This window comes from Gavia stellata, chromosome 9 (assembly GCF_030936135.1).
Source record: "Gavia stellata isolate bGavSte3 chromosome 9, bGavSte3.hap2, whole genome shotgun sequence".
NCBI classification, from domain to species: domain Eukaryota; kingdom Metazoa; phylum Chordata; class Aves; order Gaviiformes; family Gaviidae; genus Gavia; species Gavia stellata.
In genome coordinates this window covers 39970586-39989808 of record NC_082602.1, presented here as the reverse complement: position 1 = coordinate 39989808, position 19223 = coordinate 39970586, and the positions used below count along the sequence as shown (strand labels likewise).

General features: G+C 42.8%; 1 protein-coding gene across 2 annotated transcripts; it reads left to right on the top strand.

Annotated features, from left to right (window-relative positions):
- Positions 1 to 1385: 1385 nt before the first annotated feature.
- On the top strand, positions 1386 to 18841 carry C9H10orf143 (chromosome 9 C10orf143 homolog). 2 transcript variants are annotated; one of them, XM_059821287.1, is made up of 4 exons: positions 1386 to 1466; positions 6338 to 6478; positions 6606 to 6671; positions 18820 to 18841. In XM_059821287.1, exons 1-4 carry the CDS (start codon positions 1386 to 1388, stop codon positions 18820 to 18822), a joined length of 291 nt encoding a protein of 96 aa, XP_059677270.1. In that variant the 3' UTR covers positions 18823 to 18841. The 2 variants fall into 2 exon arrangements, with proteins under 2 accessions (XP_059677270.1, XP_059677269.1); XM_059821286.1 differs by lacking the exon at positions 18820 to 18841 and adding an exon at positions 10404 to 10843.
- The last annotated feature ends 382 nt before the right edge of the window (positions 18842 to 19223 follow it).

Here is a 19223-nt window from a genome sequence, read left to right as displayed (position 1 = left end):
AGGTACCTGATTTTAGGTCCCCAAACCTAAAAGTCAAAATCATTACACTTAGCATTGCTCCACTTTGCAACTGCTCCCTAATACAGGGTTCTTCAGTGCGCCGTCACACGGCGTTTAAATGTTTCTTTTAGAGAAGGACAACCTCTGCAAAAAGAGTAGGGGCCACACGAAGGTGTTCTTGTCAATTCTGTGTTCGGTCCTCACTCCTCAGCACAGCGGGTCATACTTCAGAAGTGCACTTCTTACTCCCTGGCTTTGGTAATGCACACGAGGCTGGGCACGTGTCATTTTCCAGTTGTAACTTCCATTTGGCTTCTGATCTTTCCTGGGACTCTAAAGGAGGTTTAGTTCTTTGGGAAAGATCTAATTACAAAATAAGCTGAAATCACTGACGGCAAGAGCCTTGATCACACCATCACCTAAACGGATGAAATGTTACTGCTGTTAATGAAAAGGTGACTGACACATGCTTAACAGGCAAACCCAGGCTAGATGGTGTTTTTTCTGACGCTTGCTGACAGAGCAAGCTTTTTTATGCTTCCCTAGGAAATATCTTTTTTTTTTTTCCCACCTACTGTGTCAACTTTAAAACTCTCTATTTATTTCCAGCCCACACACTAGTGCAGCCTCAGCCGTACTTCCACGTGGGTTTTGTTCTTCCATGTCTTGGCTTTCCTACAGCCTGCAGGCACAGAAATCAGACTGTGACTTACACGAAGCCACACACACGAACACAAAGGTCGGGGATAATATTTTCTTGCTGTCTTTAACGCCACCAAAACCCAAAGAAATTCAAAGGGAAAAATAAAGCCCGTCCTGCGTTCAGCAGGGTTCCTGCCCCGCACGGGGGGTAAAGGGGAGAGGAGGGGGAACCGGATACTTGAAATTGTTGCCCGGCTTCTCATTCTTTCACTACCGACGGAAGAAACACTCGCAAATTGAAGAGCAGCTCGGAAAGCGCCAACTCGTGAAACTGCTGCCGCTGCCCCGACACCCCCGATGATGTCAGACCGTCCCTCCCCTCCGCCGGAGCTAAGGGCGCCTCCGACGCCCGCTGGCTGACGGAGCAAGCCGGCGTGCTGACCCCGCAGCGCGGGACGCCGCTGCCCCGTAATCGCCTGCACAGTAACCGCGTAAAACTCGGGCGGGACATCTCCCGCTGCGAGGCCCTGTCTCCCGCGGCCCGGCTTGGCGAGCTGCGAGTGAGGGCCGGCCTCCCGCCCCGGGCTCGCCCCGCTGCGCCGCCCGCCGGCCCCGGCCCCGCCCCGCGCGGGCAGCAGCGCCCGGAGCGCCGGCGGCGGCGGGGCTGTCAGGCGGCGGGGCCCGCCCGGGCCGCGGGGTGCGGGCGCAGCGCGGGGAGGGGGGGCGCGGCCGGGCCGGCCGCCATGGCCGCGCTGCCGCTGCCCGCGCGGGGGCGGCGGGGGGCGCTGCGCGCGCACGAGCCGGAGCCGGGGGAGCCGGAGCGCGTGAGTTCCGCGCGCGGGGGCGGCGGGAGCCGGCGGCTCGGCCTGCCTCGCGGCACCGGCGGGGTGGCGGGGAGCGCCGGGCAGGGCCGGCCCCGGGGAGCGCCCCGCAAACTTCCCGCCGCCGGCGGGAGCGGCCTCTCCGGCCACGGCCTGGCGGCGCCCGGCGCGCAGCCTTAGCGGGGTCGGCATGTCCCGCGGCCGGCCCTCCGCCTGGCGGGGAGGCTGCTGGCCCTGAGGGGGGCCGTGAGGCGGCGCGGCGGCCGTTGGCCCCGGGGCCGTGAGGGGGGCCCGGGGCCGTGAAGGGGTCCCCGGGGCCGTGAGGGGGTCCCCGGGGCCGTGAGGGGGGGCCCGAGGCCGTGAAGGGGTCCCCGGGGCCGTGAGGGGGTCCCCGGGGCCGTGAAGGGGGCCCCGGGGCCGTGAGGGGGGCCCGGGGCTCCGAGGGGGCACCGTTGACGGGGGGCGGCGCGGGGGCTGGTGCCCCCTGGCGGCGGCGCGGCGGCAGTGCCGGGCCCGGGGCGGCCCCGCGCGGAGCGGAGCGGAGCGGGGCCGGGTGGGAGCGGCCGCGGCGCGGGTGCCCGCGGTGCGGAGGGAGGGAGCGGTGCCCCTTGGCCTCACCCGGCAGTTCTTAACGTGGCTGCGTGCGGGTGGCTCCGCCGCGGAGTGCGGCCGTGCGCGGGAGGACTGGTACCGCGGTTCGAAGTTAGTGCTGTGCGAGTGCCGTGGAGTCTGCCTGGAGACAGGGAGTCTGCACGCACGCTCTCGTATTTTAAGTGGAACTTCACTAAACAAGCTGGTTTTCTTTCTTTTCTTTTTTTTTTCTTTTTTTTTTTTTCCCCCGGCTGATACCCTCTTTACCAGGTGGCATTACTAATGCTGCCCATTTTCTGCTGTCCTGGCTCCAGGATGTGCCTCGCAAGAACAGCGCCTTTAGCATTTATATGTTGCGCTTCTGGAATAGATTTCCATTTCAGTTAAGCTTGTGTGCGTGTATTTCTCCAACCGGATTCATTCCGACAAGGTGTCTCTCATCCACCACCTTGTAAGCATCTTTTTTCCTGATAAGTGCTAAGCTGTTAACTTTGCAAAAGTTAAGCGGAGTTCCAAGAAAAGCTCACCCTACTGTTCACACTCTCCCCCACTGTTACTGATCATCCTTGTTCATGTGTGACTTAAGCAAAAACTTGTGCAGTTAGGGGCTAACCTCATTTATCGGAGAAATACCATTCTCAAAGAGGAAGCGGAGCGTCTGACTGTGACTGACGAGGTTACGTAGGAAAGAAGGAATTTCTCTTTCTCCTGTTTTTGAGGTTAGAGAGGCAAATAATAGCTTCCTTCTGGTTCATGAGTTGCAGTTTGTCCACTAATGAAAGCTTTAATGACCCAGCTGCCTGGAGACCAGATAAAATGCTTCTCAAACTTCCATGACAGCAACTCAGAATTACTGTCACCTCCTCTGTAGATAGCTTGACTCATGTATTCTGCTCTGCAAGGTAGTTTTAAAAAGAGAACTTTTCTTATTACAGTTCAGAACATTTTCAATGTGGAGTAGCCTAGACAAGACATTAAAGGTTGGGTTTTTTTCTGTAACAGCAGTTGTTATGGTCCAGATGACAACTGAGTCATCACGGCTTAATGCGTTTAAGTTGAGCTGCTGTAGTCACGTGCTGGATCACAGACACAAGGTGAAACACCTACGCTTAACCTTTCTTACTGTTGAGGTGATGCATATTAATCAAACTGTGCTCTCCATCTTCTAGTACCTGCTCGCTGTGGTGCGGGGATTTCTTAGCCAAGTAATTGACAACTATTTTAGCTTTTAGCTAACAGCGTGAGCCTGAGTGGCAATGCAGACAAGGTTCTTTCCTTTGTAAAACTCGTACAGCTGTCATGCTGTACGGAGTTCTGCACATTTTAGGTCTAATATCAGAACATCTGTCATTCTTCCCCTTGGGATTCTGTCCTGTTTGGGTTTTAAGCTATTGCCAGTACTGGGGCTTGAAGTCATTCCGAGAGCTGTAGCTGACCTTTGCAGAGATGTTATTGCTGACTCAGCTGCTCAGGGAGGGGAGCTCCGAACTCAGCTCTACTAAATAGAGACTGATCCCTGGGTTTGGGGAGACAACTGTTTTGGAGTCTTAACCACCCTCTTATTTGATGCTGCTGTCAGGTAGTGTCCTGTGCTAGTGGCTGTTGTAACTCGGGAAGATTCCCTACAGTTTTTTCTGCTCTCCCTCAGCTCCTACTGTACAGCTCCTACTGTATCTTATATATATGTACATATGATTTCCTTTTGCCTTTTGTACCTTGACGTAGCTATTTGCATGTATTTCAGAAACTTGCTTTAGGATGGAGCTCATTGATCTTGTCCTGGTGTTAAGGCATTTGGATTTAGAGGTCAGTAAAGAATAACAGATTTTCTAGACTAGGGCTAATCACGTGGCGTGTTCTGGTTTGGACTGGGCTGCGAGCAAAGCTCCCCAGAACGAGGACCTGCATGGACCTCACATTCCTGCTTTCCCAAACTGAGCCATCTGCACCTCTTTCAGCAGGGAGCTGGGCCCTAATAACAGGGGGCATCTACACATGGCCATCACTGTCCTTGCCATAAAGATATCCAGTGGAGCTAAACTAAGTAAAGCTGGGCTGGATGGAGACCTGTTTTATGCTATAGGACAGCTGTTTATGAAACACAGAAGCTTGCCTGGCTTTTGAAAATGTGGGAAACAAACCAGAAATTGCGTGTGATGAACGTATTAAATTTATAGGAGGTATTTCAGCTACAGCTGAATTAAGAACAAAAAAAAAAAAGCAAGTGGTAGTCTTCCTTAAAAATATTTTCCGTAGCATTTACGTTAGTTATTTCGATGTAGCTAGTTCTTGCACCAGTTTAGTTTCACTGTTCATGAAGAGCGGCATCTGTGAGGCCTTTATCCTTTCAGCATCAGTGAAAATGCATGTGTTTTTCTAGGACTTCCCAGCTGGAAAAGAAACTTACAGAATATCTTCTCTGCAGAGAGACCTGTTTTGTGCCTGTCCTTCTAGGACAGTATGCAGTTTGCCGTTGCTTCTCTTAGACTACATTTCCAAGCTGGATGTAGCATGATCATTCACTAAGAAAAGTAGTCATTTTGATGAAATGCTTGCTTGCCTTTTGAGTAGCGAGCTCGTTGATCCTTATTAATCACAGGCTTTTTGAGTCCTGCACTACGTCTGTTCTGTGCGCAGGCAGGATTGATGTATTGATTGTCTCTTTCCTAAGAGAGAGAATTCCAGAGAGTGAGGTCTTCCCTGAAGCCAGCCTCTGCTAGAAACTTCCACAAATTGTCTTGGCATTGGTATGATAAGTTTGTCAGCCATCTACTCTGTATGCTGAATTCCTGTCACTGATGCTAAGTATCTTAACCCCCCCAAAAAACAATACGTTGAATTTATTTTTAATAAGCCAGATTTCTTCTGATGTATGGCAGTAAGTCATTTTTTCCCTTTTCTCCTTCATCTCACACATCTTGCTAGTTACGCTGCTGTACCACTATGCTGTACCTTTTAATAAAGGACGAGTTCTGCAGCAACAAAGGGAAGAGAATGTTTTCCCAGTGGAAGGCAGTCTATCTTTAGAGGACCTTCTCAGTCTTTTTGTTATTATATTATTCACTTTCTTAGTACAGTACATATTTCACTTTTTGATTTACTTTCCATCCAAATATCCTGTATTTCTTGATAGTGTTCTTGTTTCAACTGTTTTCCGCTGAGGTTCCTGTTGTATTGATCTATTTTATTTTTGCATAACATGTTCAGATTTTAAATTTAGTTTCCATGCTTCAACAGTCTTTTAGTTCTGTGGCAGCGCATCTGCCTGTGAAATCATATGCTTGTGAAAGAGATCGAATATTGTTATTCCTTAAACAAAGTTTGTTCAGAAAGGCATCAGAAAAAAATTTCAAAAGCATGTGTATCTCTTTGGAAAGCATGTGTATCTCTTTGGAATTCAGAGTCCAACCCTGAAACATCTGTATCAATTTGGAAATTTCCTGTTATTCTGCTAATTTGCTGTTAGAATTTGAAGGAGCCCCTGGGATTTAGGTAGTCCTCCCGTTGCATGGGATAGCAGTCGCAGGCCAAGGATATTCTTAAGGTTTCCAGTCGGTGTCTCCCACAGACTTGCACCTTAACCTTACCAGTTCCTAACCTGGTTCTCACAGAGCAGTATTTCTGGGAACCGCTGATCTTCTGTTGAGTCGCTGAGCACTGTGAGGAAGACATCCCTGCTTAGACCAGCCCTTTCTCCGGAGGTGGAGTGCCTTTGATCCACAGGACATCCAAGTGTCACTCAGTACTAGATAACAGCTCGGTTCAGAGCTTCCAGAGCGGGAAGTTAATTGGTTATATAGCAACGGAAAGCTGTAAAAAGGTGACAGGATTCAGAAAAAGATACAAAAATCATTACAAAATATGTCTTCATAGCTGTCTGACTTGGCTTCAGGGTTTTCCTTCCGTTTCCTTGATGTAATTAGTCATTTCACACAACTTCCTCTGATCCGCTCCTTTGATAAACGCCATCCTAAATTATACACTAATGGAGGGTGAAGTATGCTCTTTTCCCAGTGGCATTTTATCTCCAGTTCATGAAACTGAGGCTCAGAGACATTTGGTGAGATCTGCAGATTTCCCTGCTCATCCAGCATGAGATGCAGTGTTAAATACAGAATTTTGGTGATCTGGCCTAGTGTCTGGTCATTCGTATTTTACTAACTATCTGTTCTTCCAAGTGAATGTGAGATCCCTATCAGTCATAAACAATAAAATCCTGAAAACTTGTATTCAGTGGCCTGTGCTTTGCAAAGACATGTAAATATTGCTTTTGATTCTTTCAGAAGCGAGCATGCAAGCCATTACAAACCATTCCAAATGAGGCTGATGCTCGCCTCATTGATTGTGCCATGGAGCCGGATTCTAAACAGAAAATCTCCACTGACTATGGTCCTTGGGCTACAAAGACAAAGCAAAATTCAATGGTATGTTTACACAGTCAACAACATCTGTTTTTTAGAAGAACACGTTTAAGATACATTTTATAACAAAATTGCAAATAATTGCCCCCTTTTTTTTTTTTATGGCTTTGTATATGCTTTTGTTCATTAGATTTTTGAAAACCATGGAAGCAGAGGTACTGCCCAGCCTTGCCCAAGATGTATTGCTGGAGAATCTGTAAGTATATTAACCTTCTTTCTGTGACATAAAAGATAGACTTGTTCTTAAGTATTAGATCCATAAAACATAAAGTTAATAAAAACCGCAATTACATTTCTCAGGAGTAAAGCATGTAAATAAAAGAAAGCAGATTGATTTAGCATTTCTGAGGTATGCCACCAGAGCACGAACTAATACGTTTCCAGCAGCAGTTGGAAAATATGGAGGCTGTGAACACATTTTTCAAATTCACTCCAAAAAGCAGAGTTTAGGAAGTAATGAAGCAAACAGCAACATACAACTTCCTCTGCCCCATTTTTATATCTTCCTTGATTTACTGGATCATAATAAAATATTCAGGAATCCCATTCCAGCTCCTATTTTTCCCTCTAATTGGATACTTCCTTTCCAAAGAGTAGACATAGCCTAAAAATATTACACTTGTAGACATAACAGAGCTAGTTTTAAACAAGCTAGCTAAAGGACCAGTAGCAATCGAAGCTCGGCATAGGCAGCTTGACTTTTCTGAAAAACAGCGCAAGTATTTGGACAGCTGAATAGTGCTGCCTTCTGAGCTGATTCAGATAGCCTCCTCCTGGTGTCCAAAGCAAGCTGCTTAAAACCTGTATTTTTTCATTTATGTTGGCTGCAGTCACAGCTATGACTTGGCACCGTGTGGCACGCCATAATACTGCAGCAGTAGCACTAGAATCTCCCACTAACAGATGACAGTGATCTTAATCACTGTCTTTTTTCCCCTGGATAGAAGGCCAGATCCCTCAAGAGATAATGGCTGGTAACAGTGAAAGAGGTTATGGTGTTCCTACAGTTCCATTTTTCATGCAAATTGTCTAACCAAAGCTGAGGAAGTTTCTTAAATGTATGAGAGCGACCTTTGACTTTTGTTTGCATCTGCTGCATCCTTTTGAACCATCGCACAGCATTCCTTAGCCAAAAATGAGGAGGGCATGACGGAATGCTGTGTGTTTCTTCAGAAAGGCGGAACATTTATAACAAAATCTTTGATTTGGTGGAATTAATGGCAAAGTTTCTGTTGAATGCTATGAGACTGAAGTTGCTGTCATAAATCAGGAGCTGTGACTGAAAATATATTTACTGTGTTAACTTATTTCTGCCTATCTTTAAAAATAAAATAGAAACCGGATCCAGGGCTGACTTTAGGAATATAGAAACCACTGTGACCGCATATGTAGATTACCAAGTTTATACTTTTTGGATGTGTTACAGTCTTTGGGGGCATGGAGAACATCTCAGGACTTAAAACCCAAAAAAGAAAAGAACATCTTGGGATTAAAACCCAAATCGGCACATTAGGAAGTCAGTTTTGTTGTATTCCAGAATTACGGTGACAGCAGTAGAGTTTGTAAAATTCTTCTACATCAGTGACCGCTTAATTTTGGAAAATTATGACTGCTTTTATGTGACATGAGTACAAATACTGTGATTCCAAATAACACCATTTCTATTTTAAGTCAGATTAGCCTGACATTTTTTTTTTCCTATGGCCTAGTAGTGAACTCGAGATAAAAACCAGATAACTTGAGGGGGTAACATTCACCTCCTCCACAAATATTTATGTATTGAAGTTTGGTTATAATGGATGACCTATTTTATTCACTTTTAAATGCTTTTCAGCTACAGCTGTGAGAAACAAGGAAAACAACTTGCTAACTTTACTCAGTGAGAACTGGAATCTCAAAACTAAACAATTTTTCTACTTGACTGTCCTTCTGTGCTTTCAATATAGAAACTCAAGGCAGTGTTATAAAAATCTGGAGCCCTTGTGGAGCTACTCACTAGACTTCTTGCTAAATTAGCCTCATATTGTTGAGTTGAAATGGAAAACACTTTGCTCAAAGCAGGGTGATTTTAAATACGGTTCTGATTTCCATGATGTACTCTGTAGTGGGGGAAAAAGTTTACCCATGTGTGTTGCAAAATGTCAAATATAAATTAGAGTTTAAGGAGTAACATACAACGTTTGGTAATGGAATAATGAAGTTAGCGTATATATTCAGTTCTCCGTTATTTGAGTCATGGGGCTGGAACAATCTCAATAAAAGAAAAATACGACTGCTTTTGCACTGCTAGCTTGCTCTTGCAGAGAGGAGGGACTCTCTTTGGCTCCCAGTTCCTGTTAGGAGAGTTTGCTAGTTTGGACATAATGCCACACAAAGACAGGACTAGAGCAGCCAGAACTGTGTTCTGGTGTAGCTGGATTCATGTCGTGTTGAGCTGACATAACCACCCTGATGATGATACAAACTGGCTTGTGTGAGTGCTCTTGCATTCACAGCATGATTCATCTCTAACCCCTCTACCTGTGGATGATGAACTGGTCATATAGATTTGTTAATTGTGTTCTCATCAGATAATCAGTTATTTGTGGCCAGTAACATAACAGATAAAACAGTTACGTTTCAATAAATTTGGTAGGAATTATAAACTATTTTCATTCTTAAAATAATAAAAAGCTTGTATTTAGAGTATAATGTCTAGTAAGCCGGTAAGAGCTCAGATAACTTCTTTCACACTTAAAATTTCACTTTGGGTAAATCCGAGACTGTCACAGTGATTAACATGCATCATTGAAGTCCTCGGAACAGCTGAAATGAACAGGAGGGAGGAGCCTACAGATAGCAAGATAAAGCATGTTGTAATTTTTTTCATAGTCAAAAATAATCCTATAAGAAGCTTTATTCTACTGATGGTAGGCAAATTCAAATAAATTAAAACATCCAAACTGGAACAATTAAAACACAAAGCATATTAGGCTGGGACAATTTTTCATTGTTGTGGGTAGTCTTATCAGGATTGTATTTTGCATCAAGAAATCCTGATATTTGTGGAGCTAATCAGTCATGTGAGGAACTTCACTAACATCAGCTTTCCTGAACACATTTATTTCTGTGTCACTACCGTAAGTGCTATGAACTTCAGCATGTATTTAAAGGCATTATTGCTGTTAGGTTTGCTCCCTTAACTTTTAGACCTCTTTTTCTACATTTAACGACTATCGCATGTTTCAGACGGAATAGGAAGTGTATTAAACCACAATTTGAGAAAAGAGTACTACTTTAGTTGCATTTATTGTAAGCTTTCTTTGGGCTAAAATGTTATTGACTATTTAGCCAGGGATTAGAAGAAGAGGAAGAAGTGGTGGTAGCTAGAAGGAAGCTAGGTAGGATTTCAGGGCAGGGAGAATACCACCGTCATTCTTGAGATTTTTCTGTGTTACATGATAACTAGAGATAACACTTTTTTTGTTCTAAAAGTATTACTGTGAATACATTCTTTAAACAAATACGATGTTATATAAACAAATGCAGACCTGAGTTTAAGATAAAAGTTGCCAACCAGAAAGTAAGCTTCTGTTCAGGCCTCAAAATCTTTAAACATGTAATGGTTACACAGAATAAGGTATCTGGTGTTACAGATACAAGTATGATGGTAAAATTGTCTATATTCTCTGTGGGTATATTTTAACTTCATATGCAAAATAATTATCATAACTCAGTCATGCTCCTTATACAGATTACACTGAACATTCCTTTTACTCTCCAGACTTTTTAGTTGTCCACTAGTCCTTCAGGAAAAAAGGGAATATTGACGATGCATTTAGTGGAACAGTCAGTTTCTTTTAAAATAAAGTTTGAAAACATATACTGAGGAAAAGACATCAGTTTTTGATGAGATAATTTTTAGTGACATGAAATTTTGTCATTTCAGGGACACTTCAATCATATCCTGGGCTTCTAGAAATTGAGAGACGGCAGATCAGCAGGACTGCTTTTCTTTTTAAATTCTAAAGAGGCACCTGTGAACCCTGTACAGCTGGATACCTGTACATTCACTCACGGCGTGGATTTGTGTGTGGTATTCAGCATATAGCAGTCTGCTGTATGTGTTACTCTTTCGGTGCACAATTACAGATACAATTGTTTTTACACTTGAAAAAATGCTTCTGCTTTTAAGGTAGCTCAGTATATGTTAAAAGAAAAGTTGATTTAACGTTTTAGAATAATTAAGTTGATGTGGCCTTTGGCCCAGTCTTCACCTGGGACTGGGCCAAAGGTCATGTTGACACAAGAGATTTTCCTGTCTCTCTTGGGTACTTTCTCTGATACTCTTGGAAAGCGGTCCTTGCATTTACATGGGTACAGGGCCTGCAGTTCTAGCTCAGCCCTATATATGCAGGCAGAAATGGGAGGACAGAAATGTCTTCATTTTCAGATGACTATTCAGCTGTGAAGGCCAGTTAACGATGCTATTGAAACATGTTTAAATCCAAAATATGCATCCAATTCGGGTATCTTATGCGCTAAACTTCTAGTTTGTTTATAACAAGCAGAGTTTGTGAATGCAGCAGGTAAATATCTAAGAGAAAACAACAACAATCTAATAGAACGACAACAAATTGAACAACCCTAAAGCAAAGACGAATTCAGCTCTGTGGAGTTCTCAAAAGTTTTTAAGAGACCATCTGACACTCCGTGACTCTGTCTTTGCAGTTACTGTAATATTAGAACAAATCTGTTTAAAAGGTCTTAAACTTGTCATCCAACATGATTTTATTGGCCTGTCACAAATAATTTCATCTACACTTTGCCAGTGTGTAGGGCTATATAATTTTTAAACATGTTCAGAGGTTTAGACTCTTAAGATAGCGAAGTTGTGCTATTTAGGTGTGACACTTCGGTGGCTGCTCTGGTTTAGGCAGAAGGGTCCTGAAAGCTCAGAACTGAGTGGCAGTGTGTTAACCCTCTGCACTGGAGGGAAATTGCTGTGACCTGCCAAAGTCCACAATGAAAGCAATCTCCACTGTCTGGAGAACTGCTGAGCTACAGCTGTGCCCTTCTGCCACTCAGCTTTCGGGCAGAGTTCAACCCAAAACAGATACGGCAGGCAAGACAGCATTTGGCCTCTCCTGTTCTGAGAGCAGCCAGTAGCCAATTTAAATTAAAATGGTAGCTCCAAAGTTGCAAAAAATGTAGTGACAGGCTTTTAAAGGTTAGTTTCCCAGTGGGGTTTATCAGGCTGCAGAATCCTCAGACAAAGGTTTTTCAGCATCCTAGAATGCTTCCCGTATTGTGTGTGGAGTTGTAGCTAGCACTGAATGGACTTATTAAGGAGATACTTTCCTAAATAGATGAATATCATATAAATACTGAATTCAGTTAAGTAATAGATGAGGAAATAAGTCTGTAAAGCAGAGCTGCACTAAATTGGCATACGGACTGGTTAGGAAAGAATAAGTTTCCTCCAAGCCAATATAAATTTTAGTTACATCAAATATATTTTCAAAGTGTGAACTTTTTCAGACACTTCAAAATTTTCTTCAATCACAAGAACAGTACAGTCCATTAAAAGATCAAATCTCCAAGAAACACAGTGGGTTTGGAAATCGTATTGTCCCTTTTACCTTGAAGATATGAAACTCATCTTGAATCCTCCCACTCCCTATACAGGTTGATGCACACAATAGTATCTATCCAAGCTAGGAAGGAACATATCCTCACATGAAACAATAGTATGATGAGCAAATTCCCCTACACTGGTATCAGAGTTTATCAACTAGTGCAAAATAATAATACAAAATGTTTTCTGAAGACTGAAATTACGTATTTGTTACCACGATAACTAGCTCATATTTTGTGGGCAATTCATTTTTACATTTTCCAACCCTTGTTTTTTAAAAATCCTGGTGGTAATAGCAGCCAAAACCCAGATGGCTAAGCATCAGTTCCTGTGCTGAACAAGTTGAAATAGCTGCTTGAAGGTAAAAGGCTAAAAGGTATCTGAAAGCTTTGTTACTGCAAAATGACTCAAAACCTGTTATGTTTCATCAAGTAAAATGTATGACACGTAATGATTAGTAGAACAGTGTATGGTCAAAATTTAGGGTATCCAAAGAGGAGAATATCAAAAGTAGACTTGGACTCCATGGTGGAACGGTTTTCTGCTAGAATATGTTCGAGCAAAGAAGTATGCCATCATGTTTAAAACACGGGGGATATGTCTGTGGATTATCAAACCAAAGGGGTGCTTTTCATTTAAATAACGCAAATTTTATCATGTTAAGAATTCACAGATACCAGTGCATATATTTGTTCTGTTCACTTTAAACGTAACTGTATTTTAATCTGGTGTGGAATATGGTAAAACTGAGAACCAGCTGGTTTTCCTTACGGTCCTCGCAGGTTTTGTGCCACGTTCTTTTTAATTCTTCTCCTTTTAGAGTAACCATTACTTGGTTTTGGTAAAATCTTACCGTACATAAATCACAGGACTGGTCGTAGTTTGTGGCTGCATTACAGAGGCTGATGAAGTCATACTAGTGTTCTATTTTAATGTAATTTTTTTGTGTCAGTCTCCCCATTGTCACTGTACACTGTGCAGGTATTTTACGACACTATCCACCCTGACTCTCAAGGAGATTACTGTGTCTATACAGCTGAAGAAAATGGGAGAACTCTATCCTACTTTTTACTCTGTAGCCTGCAGTGTGAACATGGGCCTGTTGTACTTTCTTTACGCTGTTGAAAATGTAATGCTGCAGTTTACAGCAAGTCTAACTGATCAGTAGTTACGTTATTCACATGTACATTTTGAACATCTAAATGCTGTGCTATAGAAACTAAACTTGAGTAAAATGGTCACAAGTAGGGTTTTTTTGTTTGTTTTTAACTATAGCCTTTTGCATTCTCCAGGAACACAATATAGGATATGTCAGGTGAATTCTATAATAATTCAATAAAAAACCCCCTCTGTTCCCCTACCAATTTCATCTGTTTTGAGAATAAACTCCAAAAAGGGGTGTAGAAATATATTAGCTAGTGGAAGGTTAACTCTGCTCATTTTCAGCCTATCCCAGTTACCGCTGTCACATAGTTATACTGAGTGTTGTCAATAAAATACATTAGAGTAGAAAAGGAATGAAAAACACTTGGCGTTTACCATCCCTGCTGCACCATAACGCAATTTGTAATGAAAGAATTTTAAAAAAAAAAAGTTTTGATACAGAAACGTGATGCCTTTCTTGCTTAGCCAAGATTTCTACTAAAACTCATCTGTATCTTGCTATTCCTTCAGAGTTGAGAAGTGCTGTAATTTTTGCATCCCTAACATTTCAATTTCCGGGATAATCTTCCCTAGTTAGTTAACTGCAAAAGCACCCACCTGGGGTCAGTGGGGAACACCTTGTTCAGTATCCTGTATGCTCTAGTGACTAGTAGCAGGCGAACACGTGGAAAGAGTCCAAGAAACAGGACACGTATGGAATGTAAAGACGTTTCACAAATACCAACACAGTATTTTATATCAGGTTTTGTGATGGGCATACTTTCTTGCCTCATAGCTAAGCCTTGAACATCAAATATCACAGAAATTATGAAAATGTCAATGGTTTCCAACAGTATTTTTTTCTTTGCTATTGTTCATTGATATAAAAAATGTATTGGCTATCAGGAGAATGTTAAACTTGACTTTTCTCTTTTTATTAAGCATTGGTATCTTCAATATTTAAGAAGTAGTTCCTGTATGACTCACATTCAAGGGTGTGTGTATATACACGCTTCATACTTCATTTCTGCAGTGTAAGGATACTCTTCCTAGTATTTGTCAAAAATAGCGGCTCCCTCCTTTCTGTTCTTCTTGAGTTGGCTTAGAATATTAAAAAAAAAAAGGCAGAAACCTCTGGGAGTTGTGGTTCAAGGCAGGAGGCAGAAGGGTCACTGCGCTGTGCCTTCTTATTAGTGTTCTACATTCCTCCTTGCTGCGGGAGGCCGTCAGTCCTGACAAAAACTTGGAAGTCCTAACAAAAACTTGAGTAGATTTTTACTTACATTTCTGGGAATGCTGCTGCTGATAAAGTATTCTGGATAGATGCAGGTTTCAGTTGTGCTCTGTGTAAAGTAGCCCAGCATGAGATAACGGGTGCTGCTCGCTTTGCGAGCTGGTGTTCATGTCCAAGCATGCGTTGCCGCGCGGGGCAAAGCAGCAGCCGGTGCCTGTCGCTGTGCCTGCTTCCCTGGCGCCTCGTGAAAGGGCTGCTGGCCTTGCTCGTTGTGAAGTGTCAGCTGGCCTCTCCTGCTGACTAGAAACACGTCTAGCTATTCAGAAACATCATCGTTCCCCATTTTGTCACAAATGAGAATGCATACGCTTCTGGATAAACTTTAAAGCGAATCTTTTGGCTAGGAAGTGATTCCTTATTCCGTGCTTTCTAATGTGGCAAGGAATGCATTCATTAATCAACCAGTATGAAAAGAAATTGTAGTTTAATTTATCGAAGGTTTATAATCGTGGTATTTTTTACAATAGATGTACTCTGTAATTCGTTTTGGGATTTGTCAGTCAGAATCATAAAGCTGTTTTAATAGGTACAGGTAAATGCCATACAGGTTGGGACAGGTGAATATGTCTTTAAAGCAGATTTGTGTCAAATCTTCAGTAGAACAACAAAATTATTTTTGTAAGACTTTTCTTCACCGTGTATAACTATGAAATTTTGTTTTATTGATAAAAATTATATTCTGTTTATATTTCCTAATACTGTGGTTTGTACACGAAATAACCTGAGTGATACTTTATTTACATGTATATAGTAAAAGAGGCATATGGTCTGTTTTTAATTCAGGTTAAAATGAGACAATCTAGTATTTTTAACTTCGTATTTTGTAAATTGTTACTTACAAAAGCAGAAGCATTAAACACCACTTTGGCTGCAGTATGAAATGGACTGGTTTTGTTATTCCATTAATAGTCGAATTGCGTTCTGCAGATGCTGAGGTATAAAGGCAAATAAAACCTGCAGTTGGCTGCGCCGTTTCAGCGCATGTGAAATGGCTTCTTCCAAAGGGAACGTGCCCTGGGGCCTCCGCTCCGGCTGCACATCAGGTTCTCCCCGTGGGAGTCTGAACCAGGGCCTGCCTCTCTGGACAGCTTCTGCTCAGTGCAGCAGACTAAGTTTAGTCCAGCGTTACACCTCCAGACTACGTATGGCGTAGGCATAGGGGCCTTGGCAGGAGCTGCTGCCATAGGCTGCTCGCCTGCCGGATCCGACTGCCGGCTGGTGCGCGCCTCAGAGTGGTTGGTCACCTCTTCCCACCCCAAAAGAGAGTCCATTGCCTTGTGCCGCGAAGGCTTAACGAGGAGCCTGGGACAGGGCAATCGTCTGCGTGAAGTCTTCCTGAGGAGCTGCCAGTCTCAGCGCGGCTGTTAAACCACGTACAGCGTGCACGCTGCCCTTCAGCGCTCTTACCTTGGCATTTCTGCAAAAACCTTCCGGAAATAAAAGGAAACTTGTTTGCTAAATAAGTGCACGTTAACTTCATTGCTTGCTTGCATTTATTCCTGTCTGGAGAAAATGGGTTTTAACTATCCGCCTTGGAAAAGTCTGACCTTGGCCACGCAGGGCAGGCTAGCAGTCCTGGAAAAGGAACAGTCGTCCTCCAGTACAGCAATATTGAGACCAAGGGGAGGGAGGATGAAGGCAACATTTTTTGCTTGCATGTTTTCTTCTTCTGCCACCTATTCTTGCACGTATTGAGGGTCAAGTAACTTTGTCTATTTATCGATGAACAGGATTTTGGCTGGATAGCGTACATACATTTTGTGTAAAGGTAAATAGGTGAAGCACAAGATGAGACAAGAATTAATCCTGGTTTGATGTCTGAAGTAGCAAGATGCACAAGAGGGAATGTGAAAGGGGTAGGATAAATGTAATACTGATGAAAATAATATATTACCTACATTGTGTAAAATTTTTGTACTAGCTTTAGTTGCTTTAGACTATGGTACTAGCATTCGCTTAACTATTCATTTGATGATGACACGTTGACTTGTCATCTTGACTGCCACAAAAAGATGGAGAAACAAAATTTTGGGTTTAGTATGTGGGGTTTAAAAGCAGTCTGTGTATGACTAGCCAGGAAGACAAGGAATGTATACAATGTATATGTTGAAAATAATATATTTAAAGTGAATGGTGTTTATGTCTAAATTAGTCGGGGAAACCGTATGCATATTAAAACTTTGGCATCTCTCCTGAGAACCCCGTGCGGTGGTTCCTGAGAATACAGTGTGATAGCCTGTGTTAGCAGATGAATAGTCACATGCCAGTAATGTTACTTTTGCCTTGATTACTGGCAGTAATCATAAAATTAAGAGTTACACCTTGACGTTTTATCGCACGTGGCACTTCCCTTCAGGATAACTGCATGTAAACACCGCGTATGCAAAAATGTGCATATTGCTCTGAGAAGCACAAAGGCCTCCCATTGCTGGGGGGACAGAGTTTACTACAACGACTGGTACCGAAAAAGAAAAGCCAGAGGTATAGTGGGAAATGTCCCAGGTGAAGGGGCATCAAGAGTCATCCGTCGCTCTGTCTCCCTGAGTTGTTCCGGACAATTTCTCAAGTGAGCAAGAAGAACATTGGCCGTCTTGTCTTCTTTTTAAACACACACAAAAGAGAAAAAAGAAAAAAATCCCAGAGTGATCAAATAGGCATTCATTGATCTGAACCTCATCCTCCATCAAATAATACATCCTCACCAACTTCAAAAGAGATGTTTGCCTTTCCGTGACGATGTGTGTGCAAGGTCCCTACGCTGTGACACCCAGAGCTGGACATGGTGGTTTGGTTCCTGGCTGTAACCTCCCGCAGGGAGTTTCTGGAGCTGCGTTTTCAAACAACAGCTTGCAGGAACCCGAACAACAACTCGCCTGGTGTTCGGCTGCCCCGCAGGCTGCGGGCCCTGCCAAGATTAACGTCCGCGTGTTCCATGCGTGGTGGCTCTTATTTAGCACGGGATCCATAATGTATTAGCTTCTGAAGTCCATGCTATTTAACACCATCTGCTTTGTAGGATCAGGTGTAGTGATATTTGTGTATGATTATAGTGTTGTTACTGAAACAATATAGAAATCACTGCATGATATTTGCTTGCAACACAGGGTGTCATTCATGAGTTATACATAAATGGCAGCTTTACATATTTAAAAGGAACATGGACTGCTTCATATCTGAAGTATGTTTCCCAGGAGGTAACACCACCATTTGATCTATTTTTGATTAAAATGTAAAAATTAAAAATTAAATCAAATGGTAGTATAATTCCTTTGGGAAAACATACTTCAGTTATGAAGTATTCCCCATAGTAACCTTGAGAATCTTACAGCTGTATTGTCTCATCTGTAGGTGGTCTTTTTATGTCTCACATAATTAAAATGAATTGCTGTTAGAGAACCCATACTACTGCATACAGATTTATGAACCTTGAGGCACCTCCATTCACAGACAAACAGCGGTATCAACAGCTAACCGTGCAGATACCCTGCGTCGAGGCAGGTACTGGTAATCGAGATGTTTGCTGGGGAGCGTTACTTATCTCTGCCTTGAAAGGGTGAAGAAGGAGCGTACTGTAAAACGATACTGCATTTCCCATAAAGAATGGTGTCTAAAGAAAGATAGCGTACAGCCCAACTGCATTATGCTACGTGTTGTTGTAGAACACGGTAGTTAAAATACTCAAAGAACATTTGAGATACTAAGGAATGGCTAATATGTCACCAGAAAAAGATTGTGAAATTGGATTTCCTAGGAAAATGTGCTCTACAAAATCTAATGCAACTTGTTTATAGCAAGCTGCTTTATCAGACTGACTCAGAATATGGGAATGTATATTTGATAAGATTAGAGAATAGTGGGGATCAGAAAAAATAAGACTGTAGAATTTGCATTCACATTTTCACATATCTGAAGGACAAAAATGTCATTTATTTTTTGTTTGGTTTTGAGTCTTTTAGTCCTGTTAATGCTATCCGTAACAATGACTTGTGACTATGCATTCTGTTCAGGCTGTAATTAAAACTTCTGCAACATACATTTCAGTAAAAAAAAAGGGTGGAAGTGAAATGCTTGGATTTAATGTTTAAATAGAGAAAAGAAAAAAAATTCTGACAATGACAATATAAAGCCTAAGAGTTCCATAGTGCCGTGTAGAAACATTTTGTAATCAGCAGCAGGAGTGTTCAAATTTCAATGTAATACTTAAAAGAAAATGTCTCTGATCTTTGAGTTTCTTTATAGAGGTGAGTTTTTAATGTATAATCAGACTAAAATCCTCCTGTAATTGCACAGTGAGAAGCCTATGAAGTTTCAGGAAGGCTGCAGATGGAATACAGACCTACAGAAGCAAGAGGATTTTTCCTCATCTACAGAGCCAGCAATGCCAAATCAGCCCGAGGTTTCCCTGCGTGCGTGTTCAGCATGGGACATCTCTCCGCCAGCTGTGTTGCCACCTAGTGATGGCCAGTAATGGTTCCAAGTAGGCACGACGGTTAAATATTAAGAGCAATTACGATGAAATCGTCTATCTCGGAACATTAAAACATAGCCCCCAGTTCACATTCTACTTTCTTCCCCTTCCCAACTGTTCAAGCTCTGCAAGCCTGTCTGTGCCGGAGTCTGTCCAGCTCCTGCTGAAAGTGTTCCCCCTCCAGACTGAAACCGTGCTCTCAACATTGACCTCTCAATTGCATTAA